A 25659-nucleotide genomic window follows, 5' to 3' on the forward strand; every position below is an offset into this window, starting at 1 on the left:
CTATTAGCATATCAAACTCCAGATGACGTGATGATGTGAAGCAACCCAAGACCCTCTCTTTTGTGCATGTAGCTGTTATGTTTTTTGAGACTATTAGATTTTCTAACTTGCGGATCAGGTTCTAGAGTAGAATAGGAACCTTTACAGAACAAGAAGTTTTGAATCCTTTTACATAAGGGACCAACAGAGAGGTGTCCTGGGATTTTGGAAGTGCAGTGAGGTGTCCTGGGAAGAGGCCATGGGGAAAATTATCATTATTATAATCACATAATCGTTATCATTGTAATCATTATAAATACAGAAAACAACTTATATATTGGTTAACATTTTTGAAAGAAATGATTTTATCGTCAAAGTTTAATGAGCTGCTCCTCAGTTTAACGTGTTGAGAACGTTAATATGTCATCTTGCTTCAGTTGTAGTACTCCCATATGTAAAGCAATACATGGATTATTTTGGTTACATCTAGTACATTAAAGACAAGACAAATTCTATTTGGCATAATTCACATTCAAATTGCTGAAACACAGGGCTACCTGATTTTAAAACACACACACACACATACAGAGAAAAATTATCCTCGTGTAACCAATCTGTCGATTTCCAATCACCGCAAACTCAGATGGTGCATGGTACGGCAGCAAGAAGGGGTGGGGAACCTGCAGCCTCAGAGCCACATGTGGCCTTCTGGATCCTTGAGTGCAGCCTTTTGACTGAATCCAAACTTTGCAGAGCAAATCCTTTTAATAAAGGGATTAAAAAACAAATCTTTTGAATAAAGGGATTTGTTCTGTGAAGTCTGGATTCGGTTCAGGGGCTGCACTCGGGGATCTGGAGGGCCACATGTGGCCTTGAGGAGGCGGGTTCCCCACCCCCTGGCCTCTCCCTGGTCATTAGAGCTGCTTTGGGCTTTGTAAGTTAGAAGGCGCTAGGAAAACATGATGCCTTTCAGCACCTGGTTTGCCGGTGGTGACACACATCACTTAGCTGGGGATACCATACTAAGTTGAGATGATGCACTCACCATAACGCAGCCAGTTGTTTATCCTCCGGTGTAGCATTGGGGCCTGAGTGGGTTTTTAGTCTCATAGCATACCTAAAAAAAAAATAAAAAATAAAAAAGAGAAAAAAATAAAGAAATTTAAAAAAATGTTTTCTGATTAACAACAGAACCTTTTCTTTGATGGTTGTTATCTCTGCCCACTCCTTAGTTTTTCACAGTGCTTGCTGATAATTCTTCCTTAAAAGCCAGCTGATGCTGCTCCATTTCCCCCAAGCATTACATTACTGTGAAGACTAGACCAAAATGACTTTTATGACTGCCTTGCTACTTTCTGCTCTTTAACAATACAAGTTCAAATGTTACAGATTGTCGGGAGTGATACCTGCTCAAGAACTATTCATGTCTATGGTAACATGTCCATTTCCCCCAAATTTTGATTTATGGCTGAGTGGCAGACAGAAGGAGGCAAAGTTCAATCCTCTGGGCTCACTCCAGAGGAATTTTCATCCCTGATGCTCAGATGAATGCTTAGTCTTATCCCTTATTCTTTGTTATATAACTCTTACTTTGACAGCAGTGTATGTATCCTGGGCACATTTTAAATCTATATTTGCTCCCACAGACATGTATTAGGAGAAACTAGCGGATTTTATGGACTGCACTTAATTCCATTTATTTCTCTAAACCAGGGGGACTGTGGCCATGGCTTTCTCCCTATAGCATATGAAATTACATAGGCAGACTCTTAGAGAGCACTCAGGCAGTATGTATAATGGTCAGAGAGTCCTAGGTTCAAATCCCAGTTCAGCCACTTACTAGTTGTGAGAGCTTAGACAAATGTATTAACACCTTTAAGCCTCCATTTCCTTATTTAAAAAATAAGACTGCCAATCACATAGCATCCTTGTAAGAGTTAACCAAGATAGTATTTGCAAAGCTCTTGGCACAGCTGGTGGTTCCTTATAAATTGCTCAAGAAATGATACCATTAATCATTATACTACCTCTGCAACATGCAGATTGATAGGGTTTTTGAGTGTATCTCTTTGCATAGTTTTCACAGTGGTTGCTCTGGGTATTACAATACACATATAGGACTTGGCACAATTTATTGGTATCAATATTTTCCCACTTGGAGTGAAGTGTGGAAGCCTTACTTCAATTTAAGTGCCTTGTCGTCTCCATTTTTAGATAGCATTGTCTCAAGTATCAGATGGTGGTGTAATTTTTGTTCCAATCATCAACTATGACTTACTAATAAACTCATGAGAATAGTTTATTCTATATATTTATATGTCTGTTTTTTCTTCCTTCCTGATGCCCCCAAATTCCTTCTTTTGTCATTTCCTTTCTGTCTGAGGAACTTCCTTTAGCCAATCTTTAAGGGTGGGTCTGTTAGAGACAAATACTTTTCATTTTCCTTAGTCTGAGAATATTTTTATTTCTTCATTCCTGAAGAGTGGTTTCACTGAGTCTAGAAATCACGGCTTGACACCTCTCTCTCTCTCTCTCACCTGGAAAATGTCAGGCAACTCTGCCTGGCCTCCCTGGTTTCTGATGAGAAGTCTGCTGCCAGGACTTTTTCCCTCTTGTGTTCAGAAATGTAATTATAATTTGTCTTGGTGTGCATTTCCTTGAGTTTATCCTATTTTGGTTTTTCTCAGCTTGAACCTATAGGTTTATGTTTTTTGCTGAATTTGGCAAATTTCAGACATTACTTCTTTAGATACTCTCTCAGTTCCACTCTTTTCTCACTCCTTCTGGGATTCCAACGATACAAATGTTGGATCGTCTATTGTACTCAAGGCTCTTCTTATAGTTTTTTCAGTTTATTTCCTCACTGTTACTCAGATTGGGTACATTATATTTTCTGTCTTCAAATTCATTGATTCTATTCTCTGTCATCTCTGCTGTACTACTGAGTCCATTTTTTTTGTTCTATTATCATATCTTTCAGTTCCATAATTCCCATTTGGTGTATATATATATATATATATATATATATATATATATATAAAATTTCTATTTTTTTGACAAGATTTTCTATTTTTTTGTTTGTTGCAAGACAATTGTAATTATTTACTGAAGTATTTTTATGATGGCTGCTTTAAAATCCTTGTCATATAATTCCAACGTCTTAATTGTTTTGGTATTGGTGTCAGTTGATCATCTTTTTTTCATTCCAGTTGTGATTTTCTTGGTTCCTGGTATGACAATTGAGCTCCTGGCATATCCTGGACATTTCAACTGTTATATTAGGGGACTGTGGTTCCTACTTAACCACTTTGGGACCAGCGTTGACTGTAGTCGACAGCCACCGATGAACGCGCACAGCGACTTTAGCCGACAGCCGTGATATGACTTTCCTAATTTTTCATTTATCAAAATAAAATTGTGAACATTTAAAAATAATGTAATGAAAACATATATGTATATGTTACCTCTTCTGATATTTACATTACAAGTAAAGCTGCCTGTAAAGTAAAACAAGCTCTCAGTGCTTTAAAGCTTTCCTCATCACACAAGAGCAAAACAGATTCGTCGTCAATGCACAGCACAAACTATCGTGCGGACTATGAGTGCCGGCTGTGGGCAAGGTTTTGCGGCTGGTGAGCACGGTCCTGAAGTGGTTAAGTCCTTTCTTTTAGCAAGCAGTCACCCTCTCTGGGTTTACCAAGCAAGTCCTAGACTACTTCTGGGGCTGTGGTTCCAAGTATAATTTAATTTTCAGAGCCTTCCTGACAGTCTTTTGGTCTGCTTGGTTGATCTGGTGGCACTAGGGCTCCAACTGGTCCCTGACGGTGCTACCTGGGGCAAGGTGGAGGGTGAGAGGAGAGGCTCTCCAGGCTGGGCCCCTGGGTGGCAGTGCTCCACTGACCTTGGCCCTGTGGGGTCCCCTGATGCAGAAAGGCATTCTCCTGCCTGTGAGGACACAGAGCACATCTGGGCTATGCCCTATGGTGGCAAGATCCCCAGTGCCAGTGCTCCTGGCCCCCCAGTGTCTCTCAGTGGGAGAGAGTGATGTCAGGCTAGGTGGGCAATGTGCAGATTTATGTAGCAAATTAATTGCTGATGTTTTCTAACTTAGGTTAAAAAATCCCCACCTCTTTTTATTTTCTGGGTAGTTTAAGGGATTCTCTTCATTCTGAACTATCTAGAAGATGGATTGTGTTCTCCACTGTGCAAAGTTACTTGCATGAGTGGGCACAGTGGGTGTGACACCCCAGTACCCCCAGATGCATCTGACTGGCATCCAGCTTTTCTTATTGTTTGGACTTATTCATTTCAGTTTAAAAATGTGAATGACTTTAAGCAGGTCATGATATTCCAGTTCCCTGCAGGCCCTGTGCCTACTTATTCATTCATTCCTCACATATCTATTGAGCACATACTGTATGCCAGGAAGAACTATTCTAGGGACTAGGGATACATCAATGGACAAATCAGATAAAAAACAAAAAACTCCCTATGCGCAAGGCACTCACATTTCAGAGTATTATATATATTACTGCTTTGTTTCCGCCTAGTTGCACCCACTTTCTTCCCTGCTGCTGTGGGCATCTGAGGCTGTTCTGAGAAAGGAGCATGAGAGGATCTAGGATCTGTTAGACTAATTTTAACAGTTTTTTACTCTATTGTTCTCTTTTCTTCACTCTTGAAAGTACTAGCCCATATAAGAAGAGAGTATAAAGGAATCGCCAATACATTGGTTAGTAGAAATATTTTAATAAGAAAAATGACTAGGTAGTGTTGACTTTCAAAATATTCTCAAGAGATGCTTTTTGTAGGTGATGTGTTCTCTGATGTCAGGATGGCAGTTTCCAAGGCTGGACACTATTTACTGAAGGAGAGTAGTGTAAAATACCAAGGGGCATCTCTGAGCCAGTGTAGACCAAAACAACTATATCCTAAGAAGATTAGAAATCTTCCATGTGGAATGTCAGTATACGGTAAAAAAAACAAACAAAAAAACCCAAAAAAACTAACCTTAGGGTTGCATAGAGTCTCAGAATCAGAAAAGCCATTTACAATTAGTTTGAGGAAGAATTATTTCATATAATGGGTATTAGACATTATCCCAAGCAGTTAAACTGGCAAAAAACATAAAACCATATGATGAAGGTTTGCAGTAGGGTTAATGGATGAAATTTCCTTAATTGTTCATTGAAGAGATGTTAATGAATGTGCCTTTCCAGGTCTCCACTGTGGAACTCCAGGGTCTCCCACTAAACACCTAGAGGTGTCCCTGTCAGAGACCCTACACATCTGCTCATGCCACACGTCTCGGCTCAGACTGGGGGACAGTGCCCATGTCCAGGCTGTGGCCCGGAGCTGCAGGAGCACCCCCTGGATGGTGCACTACAGGATAACTTCTCCTTCCATAAGATCCCCCTGAACCCAATCTTCTTTTCTTTCATCAGTTACTCCTGAATCGTTTACGGATGGAGTTAAAGGTTTAGATTATACTTATCTTATGAGGTGAAATGAGCTCCAAATCTGCCACTTCCTAACTGGAGGAAGCAGGCATGTCTCAGACTCAGCCTCTTCCCTCAGCAATCCAGGGTTACAGGCACTGCCCGGCTTCACTCGCACACACAGCGGAGGAGGCAGAGGGTGCCAAAGCGCCTCGTGAAATCTTATGCTCTTATTTTTGGAGGATGACGGTGCAGGCTGACATTCTTTCCTCTGTGTTGAATACTTACACATGCTCCTCACCTCCCCTCACCTCCCAGCAAGAAGACGCAGTGCTCACCTGATGAGTTCTACTGTTTCTGAATACATCATATAAGGAGATTTGGATTCCATGGGGCCTTGTTCCATCGCATTTCCACACTCAATGAATGACAAGGCTGCTTCTGCATAGTTCAAAGCCTTTCCAAACTTTTCCACCTGATCAACAGAATTAATAAGTGACTTTCTTAACCACAGTTTTTTAAGTGGCATTGCCACATAGTTCATATCCTATTTGAGAAAGCCAACTTTTGACTTCCAAAGTCCTGTGAATGAAGCTGGGAGAACAAAGAAATCAGATACTTCCTTCTCTAGTTATTTTCTCAAATTGCTACTGGTTTGGAGTAAGTGAGTAAATGCCTACATACAGAATGGTACCAAACCCATGTGACAACTGCCAATCCACATTACTCAGAACTTCATGGCAGCTCTAATTTCTGTTTCCTTCTTTCTAACCCCTAATGGTTTGGCAACTTGATTCTTTGTCCTTCCATGCTATGCTAAACATCCATCAAAGTTGGATGGCTCTAGGTCATAGTTATTATTTTTTACATTATTGGTGACATTTATACCTCCATGCCTTCCTCTTCTCAATAGTTTTTTTCACTAATAGTTAGGACCTCACTTAAAAGTGAGAGTGAGGAGAAGAGAGGAAATAAAAACCAAGGTGCTATTTCAGCCTTCCCAAAATGGAACACAAAGTTGAAAATTAATAATAAAAATGATTTTTTTGGAATTATCTCCAGTTGTCTGAATTTCTGTTAATCTTTCTCCACATCAGTTAGGATAACCACAAATCAGCTTTATATTCTTAAATTCTCAGAAATCTAAATTTACATATTGAGTCCCACACAATTCTACTCTCTCTAGAAAGTTGCATATTCCAACTTTGGATGGCAAAAATCTCCCCAATTTTCAAGTGACTCACTCATCAATCAAAACATAGAATAATACACATATTCTAAATACTATTCTAAGCCTTGCCACTGAAAAAACAAAAACAAAAAACTTCATTAGTAATGATATCTTAGAAAACAGAAATGTAGAACAAAATTCATTAGCAAATCAAATTTTTAAGCTTCTTATAAACTTAACAGGCTATAAAGCAGTATTTCTTGGCAACACTTTGAGATAAAGGAAGTCATTTTATTCAGTTAAGTATTTCCTAAAGCATCCAATTCTGTGATATGTGCACTTGACAAATAAAAGCTCCTTCCAGGAACATTTAATACATTTGGAGAGAGAAAATGTGGACCTATGAGATGGTTCACAGTGCAAGCCAGTCTGTGATGAACCAACACAAGACAAAGCAAGGAGCCCGGTGCAAATGAGTCGGTGGGAAGGGAGCAAGTGATGGGGCCACAGAGGCTGAGAAGGCTGCAGGGAGGGGACCTGAAAATGATACCAGGAAGGAATCACAGATTTTACCAGATGTAGGGAGGATGCCGAGGGTGTGAATGTGAAGCTCTGCAGGTGCAGAAGCTCTGACGTGTGCTTAGAGGCTAGTGGGAGTCCGGCCTGGCAGGGGCAGAGGATCTGGGAAATGGTCAGCAGGAAAGGTAGGGTTGGGCAAGATGACAATGAATGAAGAAGGCCGTAGACCTTAGGTGATGGATTCAGGCAGAAAATATCATTCTGCTTAAAACTTTGATACTCTTCTTCAATAGTGGTCATGCATCAGCTTCTTCAGATGACCAGAATCCCCCCATCAGATGTGGGATTGTGTGGACAAGAACTATACCTTCCACTGCTCTTCTCTGTTTTCTGATACTCAGGGAGTTATTCCCCCTGCCCCAGTGTTCCCAGGCAGTGGTCTTCATATGAATAAATGTCTAGTGAACACCATCAGTAGCACTGGAAGAAGGGTACTGTTACGGTTTAAATATCTTCAATATTATGAAAGTCATTTGAAATGCCTTATCCATTTCCAGCACCTGACTCATCTCAGTTATGAACACTGGAGGGGAAGAGAACTGGAATTACTGGGTAGGAAGGGGTCCCTTTAGAGGAGACCTTAAGATGGAAAAACGATATGATCTCTTGTAGAAAAAAAACCCAGAAGTTTTCTATTTCTTGCCTGAGAGCTTCAAGCTTTCCACAATGGGAGATTATCCAAGTAAGAAAAGTTATTCTTTGAAAACATCAAATCATGATGACTTTAGAGTCTTATGTGCAGATAATAGTTTCTGTGTTGTATGGTTTCAGAAGAAGCATTCATTTTGGCAGATACACGTGAAGAACACAAGTGTTTTTGGAAAGGGATTTGATCCTGGAACCAAGCCAAGGGTTGGCTAGTCTAACAAGAGAGAAAAATGGAAATCTAGATTTTTTTTTAAAGGAAAAAAATATTACCACCCACTGACTCCACTGGCTCTAGTTACTATTCAAACCTTAGGACTAAATTGAAATATTCATTTATCCAGGCCTTTCTCCCAGTCAGACATTATTGGTTGAAGTCATAATTTATTGGGCTATGAACACTTGATTATATAAACATTTCTCCATTTAACAGACCCAGCCATCCCTGTAATAGATTTTATAATTACCCTAGCTATATTGCCCCAATGATGAAGCTGCAATACAAACATAATTTGGAAGAATATATCTGGAAAGAAAAGGGTCTTACCATTGCATCTGCTTTATGCTTCATTCGTTTAGCTTCTTGCATAAAATAATCTGCACTGCGAGGCCTACAAGGAGAGAATGATACTAAGTGTCATTGTTTTTTAAGTGCATGATCTTCTGAAAACATTCTTTCCTTTCACTCAAACTTAAAGCCCAATTTAAAAACTCTGCTTAATGTGGAATTAAGTATTTTTTCACCTTGCCAAATGACTACCTATATGTAAAATACCACGATTATTTTTCTCTTAAGTTAGTAATTCTTAACACACTCAACATATGCTGGTATCTTCATTTATGGTGGTTTTAACATAGTCCCCTAGTGCCTAATTTGTGAATCATATTTTTTACTGTATGGTTAAGAAAACAAGTAAAAAAAATCTCATTTTATATAACATCTACATAAAACAATCCCTTTTTAATGTAAAGATTGTAAATATACCTCATAATAATTGTATGGATATGTATGGGTGAGTATATTTATATAGCCTTATGAAAATAAGTGTCATTTATATGCTTAAGTAGTACCTAGTGTTGTGTATATATATGCTAAATTATTTTAAAGCCTCAAAGTGAAAAATGAAAAAAGGTAACGTATGATTACATTCTAGTTGTAATGAAGTTAACTGTGAAATGATGTCTACTTTGTAACAATGCAAACATGGCATGTATTCTCCAGAGTTTTGATTAGCTAGCTGGTAAACATTAACAGCAGACATGTGCATTATTAAAGCAATAACCCTGGCCACTACTGACTGCCAGGAGAGGAAGGTAATTCATCCAGAGACTGATCTGAGTGTGCATAATGACTCCAAGTTAGACTAAGCTACTCCTCAGACAGTACCTTTAAGTGCTTAGTCTGATAGATTTTTTTAAATTCTACATCCTCTAGGTACCATCAACACAAACTTTATGTAATCAATAAACTTGACCTATTCATAAATATCAGATATATACCAGGACTCCCTGAATGGGAGCTACAACGCAAGCAGTGATATTAATCATGCACTGTTTAACCTATTGCGACATGCTTATTTTGAACTGCCTTATTTCAGATTCTAATGGACCTTTTACCTTACTCTAATATTAGATAGTCAGAGCATTCCTTTCTCCAAAGAGGTCAAAATGCTTAGGAAAACAATGCATATCATGACAATGACATTGTGGTTTAATCAATCAGGCATATAAACAAACCAACCAGACTCACAGCAAATAATTAGTTTCAGGTAAAAAAAAATCACTGCTGTTAGAAAAGGACCTGGTTTTCTGTCTCTTAGTTCTTTATAAAATATTGTTAATACTGCCATGACATTCTGGACTCTTTAACTCCTCCAACGAAGAAACAAGGAACACAGCTCTGGGATTTCCTTAGTGTGCAGAGTGAAACTCCAGCCTCTGGCTCTTCCACTCTTCACTAGTCTTCTCTCCCCTCAGGGCCAGAACCTTCCATTCATCTGGATGGCTCTACCACTGGGGGGTGAAGCCTGAGATCTCCTTCATGGGAAAGACCTGCTCCTCCTGGCTCTCCTTGCTTTTCTTTTTTCTTTCCTTTCTTCCTTTCTTTCCTTCCTTTCTTCTCCCTCCCTCCCTTCTTTTTTTTTTTTAAACCTGCTCTGCAGTTAGTGGGACCAGCTCTGCTTTCTCTAGTTCATATCCTACATGCCCAAATATCCTCCATTGCAACAGCTTTTCAGTTGCCTTTAAGAATGGTTTTCCTTCTTTGTTCACATATTGACTGTCTATTTGGTCTTTGATTCCAACTCTGGCAATTTACATTATTTGTGTTGTTGTTGCTTGTTTGATTTAATAAACTTTTTTAGAGCAGTTTTAGGTTCATGGCAATGTTGAACAGAAAGTATAGAGAGTTCCCATTTCCTCCACCACCCCAACCCCAGCCTCCATCACTGTCAATATCCTGAACCACAGCGGTGCATCTGTTACCATCAAAGAACCTATATGGACACACCATTACCACCCCAAGTCCACAGTTTACGTTAGGACTGGCTCTTGGTGCTGGACATTCTGTGGGTTTGGACAAATGAATAATGAAATGTATCCGCAATTATAATTATAATGTTACACAGAGTAGTTTCACTGCCCTAAAGTCCTCTTCATTATTTTTCGTTCGTCCTTTTATTTCATACCCTAACAAGGGAGACCAGACCTCACCTCAAGTGCAAGCTCAGATCTGACAAGCCTGGGCTTCAGATAGGCCCCGGAGCCTATTTATTCTAGAGGAGAATTCGGCTGTCTTGATCCACGTCTCCCTTGTTACCAAATGCTATGAATGCTTCTTCGTAAACATTTCTCATTTTTCCCAATGACCATGTCTATCACCCAAGCCAGGGCTCTCCTTACCTCTTTGGTTCCTTGGCCTTTAGTCTGACTCCCTCCAATCCGTCCTGAGCACTACCCTTTGAGCAATGTTTGTAAAACATGTCTTTCACCATGTCGTCATCCAGCTCACAAACCCAAAATCAATCTCTAGGTTCTATGTGACCAAATTTCAGTTCAGGTCCCTAATAGTCTCGCTTAACCCTCTTAACCTTATCACTTATTCACCAAGGCCCTGGACCAAAGTCAGGGGTGGTTTCCACAATGTCTTGGTAACATGCCATCCCTGCCTTAGAAGCTCTGCTCATCCTTTGCCCCAGCTGGAGTATTCTCCCCTCTGCTCATTCACTGGGCCCATGATGAGCCCAGTGTCACCACCCCTCAAGTTCTACCACCGTAACACCTTCCAGGTAGCTTTGGTCTATGCTCATCTCTGTCCTTCCTGATCTCACACAGAGCTTCCTGTTTACACAACATTTCTGTGTATTCAGTTACCATCTGAGCTGTACCAGGCTACAGTTATTGCATGTGTGCAACTTGGTGGCTGCTACAGTTCCAGCAGGGACTGATGCTGTAGACCTTTTTGATCTTCCTCACTCCGTAGTTTTAGACACATGGTAGGAGGTAAACAAGTCCCTCTTGAATAGTACTGAATTCATTTTGAGCTTAGAAAACAGTGGTGCCTTCTGATGGGGTACAGCCTCGCAGCCAATGAGCCAGAGAGGGTCTCCATGGCAACCGGAAATTCTCCACATCATTATCTGCTCCACACTCTGGTATATAAGTTTGGTCGTTGTTTCCTTGCCCTGTTTTGTAGACCTTGTCACGAACAGATCATCATTTCAAATGCATCTTGTTTTCGTTAAAGGATTCCTTTGGTAATAAGCTGTGGCATCTTAGTTTTCACCAGGTTTCTGGGTGACCCTTACAGATGGCAGTGGCTCATAATTCCTTACATGGGTTCTTTAATCAATACTGTTTTTATCGGCAGCGTGCACACATATTTTTCTCAACCTGATATGGAGGTTGAGTCACAAACTCTCACCATAGTGCATGCGGATAAGTAACACACCTAATTCTGACTATATCACAGCAGCTACAATAGTAACCCAAGATGCTCATAGAAAAGGTACCATCTGGAGGCCATTTATGAACACATTTGTTAGAATTCTCATCTTTGCATATAATGGAGGGCTCACTATAATGAGTCACTGAAGATTGCCTGAGGATTGGCCCATTTTCTCCTTTCAGGTGATTTCCAGTGGCAGGCTTCCAGATCAGATCATTATAAAGCCAACGGGACCTACGGGACGGGACGTCACCCAGAGCGTCCAGCATCGCCGTGAGTGCATGCTATCACAAAGGCATCCCTTCTGACAGCATTATACAAGTCAGTAGGAAAAGTAAAATTGCTGTCACCACTGTGGCAGTTACAGAATACGATATAGCAAAGGAACTAAAAGGAAAATCTAATTATCTCAATGTTCAAATAGGTTTTTCATCTGATCTTCTATTTTCTTTTTTACATGGAAAACCTAGAATTTTTGTTTTTCATTTATGCAATAAAATCCTTCACATTGTTTGCTTCTCACACTGATGGTATTTTATGATGATAGATGAGCAAACCTAATAAAAGGTCAATTAAACATTAAATGGTGTATCTTGGGCTCTTCAGAAAGGGGGCTTGAGTGATCTAAAAACCAGAGCTTAGCCGCATGCATCTTCGTTGTAAGAGCTCTCTGCAACAAAAGCAATCTGAGCACTTGATCCAAATAAAGTGTTTTCTTTTCTTCTCCTCATCCTCCCACCACCCTCACCTACAAACACATGGCCTTGGTTCTGAGCAGTAACAGGGCTTGAGCGACCCCAATATTTCTTCTGGCACAGGAATATTAAAGCAACCTTGCTTTTTGTTCTCCTTTGTGGCTGAGATAGAGTTGAATGGTCTCCCACAGAGAGGCTGGCAGACTTCTTTCTGTAATTCCTACCTCTGTGAAATGCTGCCCCTCCACAGAGCCAGCCTGTTTTGTGAAAACTGGCAGGGATGAGAGCTCAATGTGTTTGAACAAACAGGTTCCTCGGCACAGCAGAAATTGGATGATTTTCTTAGGGAATTCGAAATCCAAATCAGACAAACAGGCAACTGCATACCAAATGAATTCATCATCTGCTATCCGATATGTCAGCTTGTCATTCCATAAGCCCCAGAGGTGTCACTGTGTCCCAAGCTTTGAGGTACTTTCTCCAAAAGGGAAAAGCTTAGGAAATTAAGGAATTATTTTTAATATGCAGAGTAAGTGATCACTACGGATGGGGGCACTTCAGAGGCAGGGACTCTGGGAAGCTAGTGCTGGCTTTGCGGGCACTTCCCCACGGAAGCAGGTAGACTGCATTTAGACTCAAATACAGCTTTTATGTGCACAACCTTGATGCTGGCTGGGACCAGAGTCCCTGGAGCCTGGCTTTCCAGAAGTACCAGCCGCCATTCATTGTGTTTCTTGCTGGCTATACGCTCCCACACACGGTCGCTTCCCCCTTGGCCACACGCGGAAAGCTGTGTGTGCTTTATGGGACATGCCGGCTAAGCAAGGCAGGTTCTTGTCATTTGATCAAAAGGAACTTTCTGTTGAAATGGAAAATGACCAATGCGATGGTTGTTCTTCTCTGGGCATGACATTTAAAATGAAATAATTTTACAAAACCCTAAAAATGATTGGAGATTTCAATCTGGGAGATCTGAATGTCCTTGACCATCCCCCCCCCCCCAAAAAAAAAAACAAAACAAAAAACAACAACAAAAAAACCCTACTCCTTTCTCTTTCTCTCTTTTTGTTTTGGTCAGAACAAAACAAGCACCTGGCCTGGAGACAGGGATTTCATAATGGGAAAAATTCCATATGGAAAAGCAAGACAGGCTTTCTAATGGTTTATCAGGAAAAGGCAAAGGTGGGGGCCCACTTTGAAGTGACTGGGGGTCCCTCAGAAGAACAATGCCCACTGCAGTCCCCCAGGGGGGTGCACCTGGTATCCTCTGCCTAAATCACACTGCCAGATACCCAACGCTTTACCTACGGGAATCTTCCCCTCCTCTATGAAATTAAAATCCTTTTAGCTATGAGACTGCTGTGCATAATTACATTACAAATGTCAAGGCCCTCTTCCTTCCTCCCAGCCATGTTTCATTTGCCGCGGCCTTCAGCGACTCCACGGCCAAGGGAGTCTTTCCTCAGCGTTGGGAGGTTTAGGTAGTTGGGCTCCTGTTATCGGCGCCGTGGGGACAGATGGGACGTTCGGTGGTTTGGCTGATCATGACTGGCTCTTCCGCGTGAAATATGGGCAAGAGACAGCACGTCCTCCAGGGAGCAGCCGGCAGCTCTGGCACCGGGGTTTGCTGGCGTCCCAACACAGCAATACGGCTGGCGGCAACAAAGAGCTCGATTCTGCAGCCAAGCATTTTACCACTACGCTCCGTTTGGGACTTCTGTGCCGAGGCCTCCACGACACAGTTGTTCTCTTCTCCATTTTCCCTGGCCAAGAATTCCCTTGTCACTAATTATGACACCAAGTAATTTCAAGTTCGTGGCTTTGCACTAATAAGATTGGTTTCTAGGCTTCAAGTTGAATTAAGTGTTGTCATTCATTGACATAAATTCTTACAGATTTTTTTTTTTTAAATGAAAGTTCAGTAACCACACCAGTGTCACTTTAATACTGTGGCTGTCAAGTAGTGAATGTCGTGCATTTGCTAAATGTCAGGGGAGGAGGTGAAGTCACACTGTCACCAGTCTGAGCTTGCATCTTACGAAGAACATGCTGACCTGGATCACATTTTAAAAATAAGTGTTATTCTGTTCAGTTCTGTCTGTATCCCAAAGGCACAAACTGGTGCCTGTTTAATTGGTAAGTAACATAGGAAAAAGGGCTTGAAAGCCCATGAATTTACATTTACGTGCATGTAGATTCCTTGTATTCACAGAAAAAGAAAGGAAAAAATGCAGGCACTCCCCTTGGGAATGTTATTTATAATTCAGCTGGGTTCATTCACCACTTGTTATTGAGAGCCCACTGGATTCAGCTGTTGTCTGAATTGCATGTTTATTCAACCATTAGCAAGTATTTATAATACAAAAAGATGAGTTTACTTTTTTAAAAAAGCTACATGATGCGGCTTTAAAAATTAAATGACAGTGTGGCATCTGTTACTTTTTGGATCAGTATAACTGGATTTCCATCAACTGTAAATTACTCTGGTGCTAATTATCTAGTCCTCTCTTTTATTCCACCGTTGGCCTCTCTTTGGTCATTTCACTGCTGTTGACACCCTTAGAGAAGGTAAGTGACAAAGAAAGTGACAGGAGCTGAGATCCTCCTCTGTCAATGAGGTTGCTGGTGGAGAAGCTGGCACAGAATAGAGGAGGAGGAGGAAGTAAGGAAAAAGCAAGGAGGGGGGACGAAGAGGGAGGGGGAGGAGGGGAAGAAAAATGAAGTTTAGTGGTCCCAGGAAACCTTCCTGGGGAGGCCACCCTTGTGCTTCCCTCTCCTCTGAAGAACTGAGAATTAATTAATCATTATATCTTAGCACTCGTCCCTGTACTTGGCACTTAAGTAAGTGCTCAGCACATACCAACTGAACCTGGGGACATTTTACACAATTTTAGGTGACATCATAGCCCAGTGATATCTTAAGAGTTGCTTATTTTTACTGTAGAGACAATGCCATTTTTACTTTTCAAGTTTGAGGAATCTTTCCACAACTTTCTTAGTTCAGTGGCTGAGCAGCTATTTGAGTTGCATGTTTATTTTACTGTTACGGATTTCAAATCAGTTGGGACACATGGCAATCAGAATGCAACATATATCTCTCCATATGATGGTACAGAAGAGTGCTTTTTTATCCTATTATATCTCTATCCATAAAAGGAGAAACAGTTTTATTGTAGCTGTCAGCCAGAAAAATTATCCATATTGCTAATGGGAGGAACAAATGATAACAGCCTCTTGGTTGATACAGATAGTGACAAAATTATATTAGCCTTGGCTCTAGCAGATTGAGAAACATTTCGTCTTGTAAATAGTCCAAGGACCTGAAGATCGGAGTACAATCACTTGGTTGTTGCCATTCCTGACTTAGCTTTCTGGTCCAATACACTGGAAAATTCCTTGCATTTAAATTTTCCATGTATGTTTGTTATACATCTGTATCTGTATCTATCTATCTACATATGAAATGCTCTTAAAATCATCTACTGGAAGTGTTTGGTGTTTTGAGCACCTCAGTGTCTAATACTCCTTCTGCTTGATCATGTTGTTAGGTTAGGACTTCTAAATGCAAATTTCCATGTTATCCTTATATATCATTCTAATCTCCTGTTTTTACAAATGATTAAAGTTCACATGAACAATTTATACCACCGAACCCTAATTATCAACATAGTTGGCCAACTGATTGCACTCCCATTACATACTCCCCTCATTCCCCCGGGATTAATTATCACCTCTCTGGTTGCTCAGCAAGGGCAGTGGAGACAGTGAAGGGAAGGGGAGTGGGGAGGGGGGGCAGGCGCAAAGTGAGGGTAGGGCTGGGCACAGCTGCAGCCACGGGAAGAGGAGAAAAACACACAACACATCTTCATGGGCCGCCCGTAAACGTTCCTAAACCCAGTGATCTTGGATTGTGTTTATTAAACAAAATAAACGAAAGATGTGGATTTAGCTTTCAACCCCCAAATTCTGTGTTCTAATTAGCTTGCTGAAGTTCAAGTAACATGACAAGACTACAACTTAGTACTTTCGTTAGTCTACAGAGGTGAATAAATGGACCATGTCTACACTCTGGGTGAAGGTCAGGGATGGAGAAGGGGACGGAGGAGGATGAGGCTGGATAGTAATCTTTCCTGCACAGCGCTTTCCGTTCTCCAGACCATGTCCCTGAGGAGATGTTCTCTAACTGGATCTTAGGAGAGCCCCCCTGGAGGAGCTACAGCATCTGTCACTGTTATCATTTTTTGGGAGAGATTTAGAACCATTTCATTCTGTGACTCTCAGCAGGGTCCGTGGTTTGCAGTCTGTGTCCTCAGTTGCACCGTCAGCCATCAAGGGCAGGAGCTCCCACTTTTGCAGCGGCTCCACCCCAGGACTGAATGTTTCCTGCCTCATACAGACTTACATTCCATGCTTGTCGGACAGCAAAAGTTGAAGACAGGATTCAAGCTGAACTCTTCAAACCCTATCTTCTGCCTTGCAGGCTTGTCCTTGACACACATATATATATTTTTTCCCTGAGAGCCTAAATAATTTTCAGCATCATTTTATCATTTCTCATTTTCAGCCTCCCTCCCGAGAGCAGTCAGGATGTTATTTTTATTCAGCGTCTTCTCTTGTTTCTCCTCCATTTCAAATTGATGCTGGGAATGGAAGTTATACTGGAGTTTCAGTGCTAGAATTGGGTGAAGGATGACAGGATATTTTTTTTTCCTATATAAGAATCATTTATATCATTATAAAGAATGTAACATTTTGGAGGAAAAAAAGCTTTCGGGAGTAAATCACTCTTATTCTTTGCCTAATACAATTTATAAAAACGAAAACGCTTCCCTTTCTGGCAGCCTAAAACTGCCGACAGCCCACAATACAGGTGCTTAGAAATGTAAGACTCATTACTGCTATTTGCTTTTGCTTTCTGACACCCCGAATGCCAACTCTAGTAAGCACTGGTTATTCTATCCGACCAAAAACCCCACGGGCACTCAGCGGTGTGTTCAAAGTTAAGGCGTCAATTCCCTTTGAGAGGGACGTTTAACTGAACGAGTCCTGTGAGAAGGAATAGCCACACTGCCAATTAGGCGACCCTTCCGCCTCTCACCATGGTTAGAAAAGGTTCTGAACTTACATATCATCGAAGACAAGCTTCTGCCTCTTGCAGTCCCTGTGGCCGTTGGAGCCTGGAGACCACGGCTCTGTCTGTGGCCGTGGCTTGTGGAGGGGAACGTTTTCGGAGTTATGAGCTGCTTTCTAAACGACAAACGACACACGAGTCTTTGAGAAACAGGCCACGTAGCTGAACGAGCAACCCATTACGCAGAATACCTTTTGTTCTGTACGATATCTTTGTGTTGTGTGTTTGAATTGGTGGTGGCTTTGTTTTAATAAAGAAATACATGTATTCTAGGGCTTGAGCTGAGGGATCGAAAGGAAGTCTTAGTATGCCTACTCTGCAGATCTGGAATCTGAGGTTTGCTGAGGCTACGTGACTTGACCAAAGCTCCAAGAGCTGCTGTGGGGGAGGCCCAGGGGTTAAGGGTTCAGGCCCCACTTTCCCAGTCCGATATACCAGTGGCTGGCCAGACTGCGCGTGCAGCGGAATCCTGTGGAGGGCTTGTTAAGACACAGATGGCTGGCTGAGCATGGTGGCTCATGCCTGTAATCCTAGCACTCTGGGAGGCCGAGAGGGGAGGATCGTTTGAGCTGAGGAGTTTGAGACCAGCCTGAGCAAGAGTGAGACCCCGTCTCTACTAAAAATAGAAAGAAATTGCCTGGACAACTAAAAATATATAGAAAAAATTAGCTGGGCATGGGGGCGCATGGTTGTAGTCCCAGCTACTCGGGAGGCTGAGGTGGAAGGATCGCTTGAGCCCAGGAATTTGAGGTTGCTGTGAGCCAGGCTGACGCCACGGCACTCTACAACTGTCCCTCACAAAAGAGAAGTCATTCAGGTCACAAATGGACTGGTTCTTATTAGTCATCTGAGAAAAACAGAAAGAGTCAAAGGGAATCACCAGGAATTATTTAAAATAGGTTTAAAAAAAGAAACACATTCCTCTGTGGAAAAATGTAAAAAAAATCACATTAACTAGGGATATAAATATTTACATAGCACCTATTGTGTGTTAAACACATGGATCATAAACAACTGTTTTTGGTTATGAAATGCAAATCAGTTTCTCTGAAGTAATTAAAATTGAGTATATACAAGTGTTTCTATAAATACAGATTGATTTTATGTGTCGCATTTTAGGGGTTAGATTCTGCAGCTATATATTTGTAGTAAAATCAGATGCTACATTTTAAAACCGTTCTTCTTAAAATCCTTCAATGGTGTCCACCTGCTCTTGATAAAAGGAGCCACACCAGCAGAGTGGCCTCCACAGCCTGCACGTCTGGCCCTTGCCTATCTCTCTGCCACTCTCCCCTGCAGTCTCTGTGCCTCAGACTCAGGGGCCAGTTTCTAGTTTGTCCTCAGGAACTCTGCACATGCTATTTTATCTGCCTGCAATGCTCTTTACCTCTTACCGTACTGCTACTTGCCTTTTAGAGATCTCACATCAGGGGGCCAGCAACCTATGGCCCGTGGGTCAAACTTGGCCCTGTTTATAAATAAAGTTTTATTGGAAACTAGTCATGCCTATCTGTTTAGCTATTGTCAAAGGGCTGCTTTCCTGATACAATGGCAGTATTGAGTGTTGTGACAGAGATCGGACATTGTGCAGCCCACAAAGCCTTTAGCTATTTATTATCTGACCCTTCACAGCAGCAGTTCTCAACTGGGGGCAATTTGACAATGCATGGAGACATCTTTTGGTCACCACTGGGCATGAGCTACTACTAGCATCTAGCAGGTGGAGGCCAGTGATGCCGTGAAACATCCTACATTGTACAGGACACTCCCCGCCACAAAGAATTACTCAGTCCAAAATTTCAAGAGTGTCGAGAAACCCTGTTTCACAGAAAGTTTGCTGCTCCCCATACTAGATCAAGCTTCTGTTATGAGAGCTCCTAGTTCTCCGTGAGTTTCCTCTTAGCACTCAAACTGTTGGCAGTTAACTATGGATGTGTGTGATCCCCTGTCTAAGGCTCCCTCTCCAGCTAGGCTGTAAGCTTCATGTGGGCACAGAGGGACCATTACGTACAGTGCTCTGGTACTTAGCACGGTGCCTGGTACATACTAAGTACTTGCTGAATAAGCACCTGTTTGTTGAAAGAATGACTAAATAAAATCTGGAACTGGTTTATAATTCTCTGCACATCATAGTTGCTTGTGATATAAGGATCTAGAGACAAAGAACAATTTTGTTTTTTAAAAAATTTGAACTGGTAGCTTTTTAGTCCATATTTTTGTAATATGGTCTTCTCAGATTAGTTCAGGCTAGAATTAAAGATAATTGCTCCCAAATGAGGGTGCATAAAGATGGTTAAGTTCCTGAGGATGCGGTAAGACTTATTAGGCTCTTATAGGACCTCCTACTAATAATTTTTATATCTTTAATTCATGAGATATAGTGTTAAGTGCTACCCTGACCCTTGCATCTTCTTTGCAGAGTCCTGTTCTCAAGCCCCACCTCTCTCCCTGCCTCCCAAAGCCCAGCTGGGTTTGATGGGCACAGTGACCTGGGAGAACTAACAGGGAGAGTTTGGGATTAATTAATGCCCCCAAGAGGATGAGTGGCCCAGGTTACCAGCATTTAGAGATGAGCATGACAGTGAAGACAAACTAACATGTAGTGTTAGTTACATAGGTGTCCATAGGTGTTGGGGTCTTTTTAGATGATGCCGTCTCTTTCCCATCTTTTTTTTTTTTTTTTGAGACAGAGTCTCGCTTTGTTGCCCAGGCTAGAGTGAGTGCCGTGGCGTCAGCCTAGCTCACAGCAACCTCAAACTCCTGGGCTGGAGTGATCCTTCTGCCTCAGCCTCCCGGGTAGCTGGGACTACAGGCATGCGCCACCATGCCCGGCTAATTTTTTTTTTATATATATATCAGTTGGCCAATTAATTTCTTTCTATTTATAGTAGAGACGGGGTCTCGCTCTTGCTCAGGCTGGTTTTGAACTCCTGACCTTGAGCAATCCGCCCGCCTCGGCCTCCCAAGAGCTAGGATTACAGGCGTGAGCCACAGCGCCCGGCCTCTTTCCCATCTTATCACCACTGTTTAGCAGATAAAGAAACAGGCTCAGAGAGATTAAGAAAGTGGCCCAAGCTCACACTGCAACCAAGATGTGAGGCTGGACTGTGAACCCAAGTCCCCTGTTCTTCCCCAGGGGAGTGCTGGAAATGTCCCTGAGAAGATGTCTGGAAAGCGGTGGTGGCTGGTGGGGATCCCCCACTGTGGCTGCTACACTAGTCAACAAGGATGGAGTGGGGGCCTGGCAGATTTTGGTGTGGGGTTTCAATCCCAGATTTAACTCCGCCCTGGGATAAGGAATTTTTCCCTATGAAAAGGTTGGTGGTTCAAAACTCCTAATTTATTTTGACCCGGGATGGTATTACTTTGAGGTCTTGTCTTCTCAGAATGGGAAATAAAATCCTTCCAAGCCCTGGGTTTCTTATTCCTCAGCTCTCCATTGGGGTGGCGATGGTAAAGAGGTGCTCTCCCCTGCCGGGTCTCCCTAGAAGCGGCATTTGGGGATTCTCGAAGGGCCTCATGCATGCGTTTAGAGTGTGCCAGGCTACAGACAGAGGGTGGGGAGCGCTCAATTTCATTTTGATTTTAATGGGAAAAGGATGAGCATCAACAAACCGTGAGGTCTCCGGCATGAGACTGCAGCTGGTTGTCCGCTTTATGCTTTTTGTTAGAAGAGGTGGAAGTGAACAAGCTGTTGCCATTAGGTCGGCTGGAAGAAGTTAATTCCTCGCTGGAGTATTTGTGTTTAGAGGCATCAGAGAGGGGTGAGATGGGCGACCGGAGCATTTTTTCATTTTTATTTATTGGTATTGCCACGCTGAAAAAGGAAATTACAGTAATGGAATGCCTCAGAGTCAACACAGGGAAGAGTAAATGTTTTATATATGACCCGCACCTCCCATCCAAGACCTGCTGGTAGGAAGAAGTTTACTGGGAATTATCATACCAGCAAACTTTTCGGTATTAGGACCATAACAAATAATAACCAAATATCACTCATTGTTTCTTTACTCTTTCTATCAGGATGAATAATAATTCTGGAGTTAGCACCAAAATAAACAACTAAGAATAACTGTAATTTCATTTTCTGAGATATTTTCGTCTAAGGATCTCAAAATATCCAACAGGCAAACTTACTGTTTTCCTAACAAGCATAAGTAGCAAGTAATGGAAAAAGTCAATCAATAATGATAAAAGACAACAATTATTTCTAAAAGGATGTTTGCTACCATCTGAGCTTGTACTAATTATTATGTAGGAAATAATAGAATCACAGAATAACCTGGGATACATGAAGCCAACTTTCAGTTGTTGAGTTTCTGAGTTAACCAGGCATTGATCAGAATAAATACAGAATATTAAAACTGTCACTAGAAGTTACAATTTCTGATTCCTAGCTCCTAATTGCCTATGCTTGAATATAACTTTCTCCAAAATCAACCATCAGAAAAGAGGGATGTACTTATGTTTGATTTTGCAATGCATATTTTATTGTTAGGGCTCTATTACTTTATTTTTTTCGAAGTATTATTTGGGGATGACACATTAGCCTGAAATAAACTCAATCATTGCTAATTTAGCATGCTGACAGAGGTCACCTGATAGAGTCAGTTAAAAAAACTGGTAAAGGCATATAACAATGATTTAGTCATTTCTCCTGGGGTTAAGGCCTCTTAATTGCACGTGTTGGTTATCACTACAAACAAGCCATTAAAGTCACTTCAAAAAGCAATTTTCCTTAGTTGGTGATCATAGTGCAGAAATTACAAACAGAGGCCTTTAGAACAAGCAAGAAACTGAGATTTATAATATATGCAAATGGATACATGCGGGGATAGAATTTCTGCTGATAGATCTCTGGTTCCAAAAGCACTGTGTGTCTAACAACTCAGAAAGAAGTGAGAAGATGCGTTATAAAAAAAACTGCTTTGGGAAAATCAAAAGTGGCTCTTCTAGTGAAGGTGAAGACAATGATGTGCAAGATGATGTGAAGGGCTTGAATATAATTGTTTCTTGAAATGTGAGTGAAAAAAAGACCTTTTTCTAAGTATTATTTTACATACTTCATGATTTTTACCAGGCATAGGAAACTAAGTTATGACATTAAATATGATCATGGACATGTGATGGCTCCTTCTTCATCACTGCAAGTTTATATATTCAAGTTGACAAAAGAAACTTTCTCTGAAGCACCTTGTTGGGACTGGCGAAGACCTTATCTCTGGGGTTGTTTTATTGCACTGGTAATACTTGATAGTAGTAATTGAAATTCCAGAGATACACAGACCACCTTTCACAGAAAGAACTCTAAGGATTTTCATATGCCTTGTGTCATTACTTAACATAAATAAAACTATCAGAGCTGGGAGGCTCTGCCAGGCTAAGTCTCTAGAGCAAGAGTTTTTAACTTGGGGTCCATGAACTTGGAGGGAAAAAAGTTACATCTTCATTTTCACTAACCTATTTTCTAACTGAAATAGAACATTTCCTCTAATTAGGAGGGGAGGCATGAAACCAGAGTTATGGTTTAACAGGAGTAGTATTAGCAACATTTGTGATTGTGTCACCAGTAGACATGACAGGTATTTTCATCTCACTGCAGTTGTCATAGACATCTTGAGCTACTGCTTACATTACTTTGGGACCACATTTTCCCAATGTTTTGAGCTGCTCTCCACTCTGCATGGACTGTCTCCATGTGCAGCTCTCACTCCTGCACAGACCTTCAAGAGCCCTTGCCTTTCATTCCCAAGGTGACTCTGATGCCACAGCGGGCCTGCGTGTGTGTGCCCTTGCTCTCCAATTTCCTCGCCGAGTTTTAGCACTGCTCTCCATCTTTTCCTAACCTTTCAGTTTACATTTTTATGTGTTGCACTGAAACATTCATCTCCCCTTAAACGTTCTCTGTATACAGTCCGTGAGAGTGAAGAGTGTCTTAGAGAGGGAAAGTGGTTTCTGTGCTGTGGTATTTCAAAATGGAAAGAGCTGCTATGACTGATGATAAGCTACTAGCTTATAATAAACACCTGGGACCTTGCCTTGCTAGAGAGCTATTTATCACAGAGGGAATTCAGCGTGAGGTGGGTCCATCTGGAACCCCTCCAGAGGAGTGACTGGGTGGCTGCTTAACCTTGGAGGCACAGATCCTGTCTAATGCCACAATTTTAATCTATATCCAAGAGTTTTAGGTGCATCACATGGAGATTCAGTTCAAAGTATATATTTCTTCATCTGTGTAATAAGCTTAGTGTTCTTATGAGTTCAAATTCAGCTATGGCCAGGCGTGGTGGCTCACATCTGTACTCCTAGCACTCTGGGAGGCTGAGGAAGGAGGATTGCTTGAGATCAGGAGTTTGAGACCAGCCTAAGCAAGAACGAGACCTGTCTCTACTAAAAATAGAAAGAAATTATCTAAACAACTAAAAATATGTAGAAAAAATTAGCCGGGCATGGTGGTGCATGCCTGTAGTCCCAGCTATTCGGGAGGCTGAGGCAGAAGGATCACTTGAGCCTAGGAGTTTGAGCAAGGCTGACGCCACAGCACTCTTGCCTGGGCAACAGAGTGAAACTCTGTCTCCAAAAATAAAAAAAAAAAAAGAAAAGAAAATTCAGTTATTAAGTTTTTAGGGGGAAGGCTATGTCTCCTTGAGTGCAGAACTGTGCGTAACTAGTAACTGGTCTATGGTTACAGGAAGTACCTTGTACAGCTACCTGGAGCTGTGGCTCAAGACACATGTCCAGCCACAATTATAAGCCTTAGGTTAAATTGAGGGAAGCAAGTCTGCAAAGCCAGACCAAAGCAGTCCTCAAAAATCTGACTCTGCCCCAACATGGCACGTGACTTTCAGATCCAAGAGCCCTCCAACTCACCTCCACCTTGGAGGGAACACACATACCTGTTGATGCTCATATTGCAGTGGTTTGCAGACAAAGAATTATTGGTGGAGGTGGCCAGGCGTGAAGAGCTCTCCTTTTCTCCCTGGGCCTTCTTGATCTCCCTGTAGTCGTCTTCGTTGTCACACTGCACAGGGATAAGCAAGAGTCGATCAGCTCTGGATTTCAAGGAGTCATCCTGAGTTCCTGGGCACCAACTTCCCTGAAGAGTGCCCTGAGCAGCTGTGACCCTGGCCTAGGTTCCCAGTCAGTTCTTCGATGTAAGAGGATGATACCACTGCTTTTATTAATGACAGCTTATTGAGAGGAAAGGCACGATGCCATGATCAAAATTTGAGAGGGAACGTCTGAATTACCAAAACGACTCTGCCATCAATAGGCCTAAGAATTAGCCCTTCAAAGCAGCCCTCTTCTGAATTCCCACTGTTGCTTGAGTCTCTCATCTTGGTATTTCTTGCAATCAGAATAAGGTGTAGCAAATGTGTATTTTTCGGGATTAATGCAGTAAGGTCAATGGCAAGCTTGGACCTTTCTGCTTTACAATTCTTGCCCTTCGTGAATTGCAAGTAGAGGTTGTTACCTTTTGGTGCCTTAATCCTAGTTCTCAATTACTATCCCATGGCATCTTAGAACCCTTAAAAGCACATTATTATAAAACAGTACCTTGGATTCTTATTGCCACAACTGTGTTTAACTTTTGATGGGTATTAGGGTACAACACAAATGCATTCAGAAAGTACTATTTTCTGTGAGATAGCAGGAACCCACTACAGTATCTGCAGGGCTGTCTGCAGTGTTTTCCAGGAGACAAATGCCAGCACCAGAGACGTAAAGAATCTGAACTTGTCTAGCTAGGATCTTGTCACATAGCGTCTCCCACAGAGGGTCCCAGATGGTTACACTGTAAGAGTGGAGTGCCCCTGTAGAGGGATCAAAGCAAAGCCCTGAGTCCTCAGCTTCAGGGCTCTAGCAAGGTGAGACTTGGCACCTTTGATAGCCAGGTCTATGGGGTCCCACCTCCAGCACCCAGTACTAGGCTCTTAAAGCCCAGGATACTGAGTAAAGAGCATTACAAAAATGTTCTTTCACTTCTCTTGTGTTTGTGTTTAATGATGATCCATTAGCTTTTTTGAGCAGAGCCAGGGTCAGGTTTAGCATAAGTGAAGTTTGGTAAGTTAAAA

At 41.7% G+C, this 25659-nt stretch overlaps 1 protein-coding gene across 1 annotated transcript in view; it reads right to left on the minus strand.

Moving 5' to 3' along the window:
* The window catches only part of AFF3 (ALF transcription elongation factor 3), a 539111-nt gene that overhangs the window by 10381 nt on the left and 503071 nt on the right, over positions 1–25659 (minus strand). The window contains exons 16-21 of the mRNA XM_012787032.3: positions 24481–24605; positions 21200–21401; positions 17579–17700; positions 8360–8423; positions 5756–5892; positions 1025–1096 (exon numbers count right to left, since the gene is read on the minus strand). Of these exons, the coding sequence (XP_012642486.2) occupies positions 1025–1096; positions 5756–5892; positions 8360–8423; positions 17579–17700; positions 21200–21401; positions 24481–24605 (722 nt within the window). The remainder of the gene's footprint in view (positions 1–1024; positions 1097–5755; positions 5893–8359; positions 8424–17578; positions 17701–21199; positions 21402–24480; positions 24606–25659) is intronic.

This window comes from Microcebus murinus, chromosome 3, assembly GCF_040939455.1.
Source record: "Microcebus murinus isolate Inina chromosome 3, M.murinus_Inina_mat1.0, whole genome shotgun sequence".
NCBI lineage: Eukaryota > Metazoa > Chordata > Mammalia > Primates > Cheirogaleidae > Microcebus > Microcebus murinus.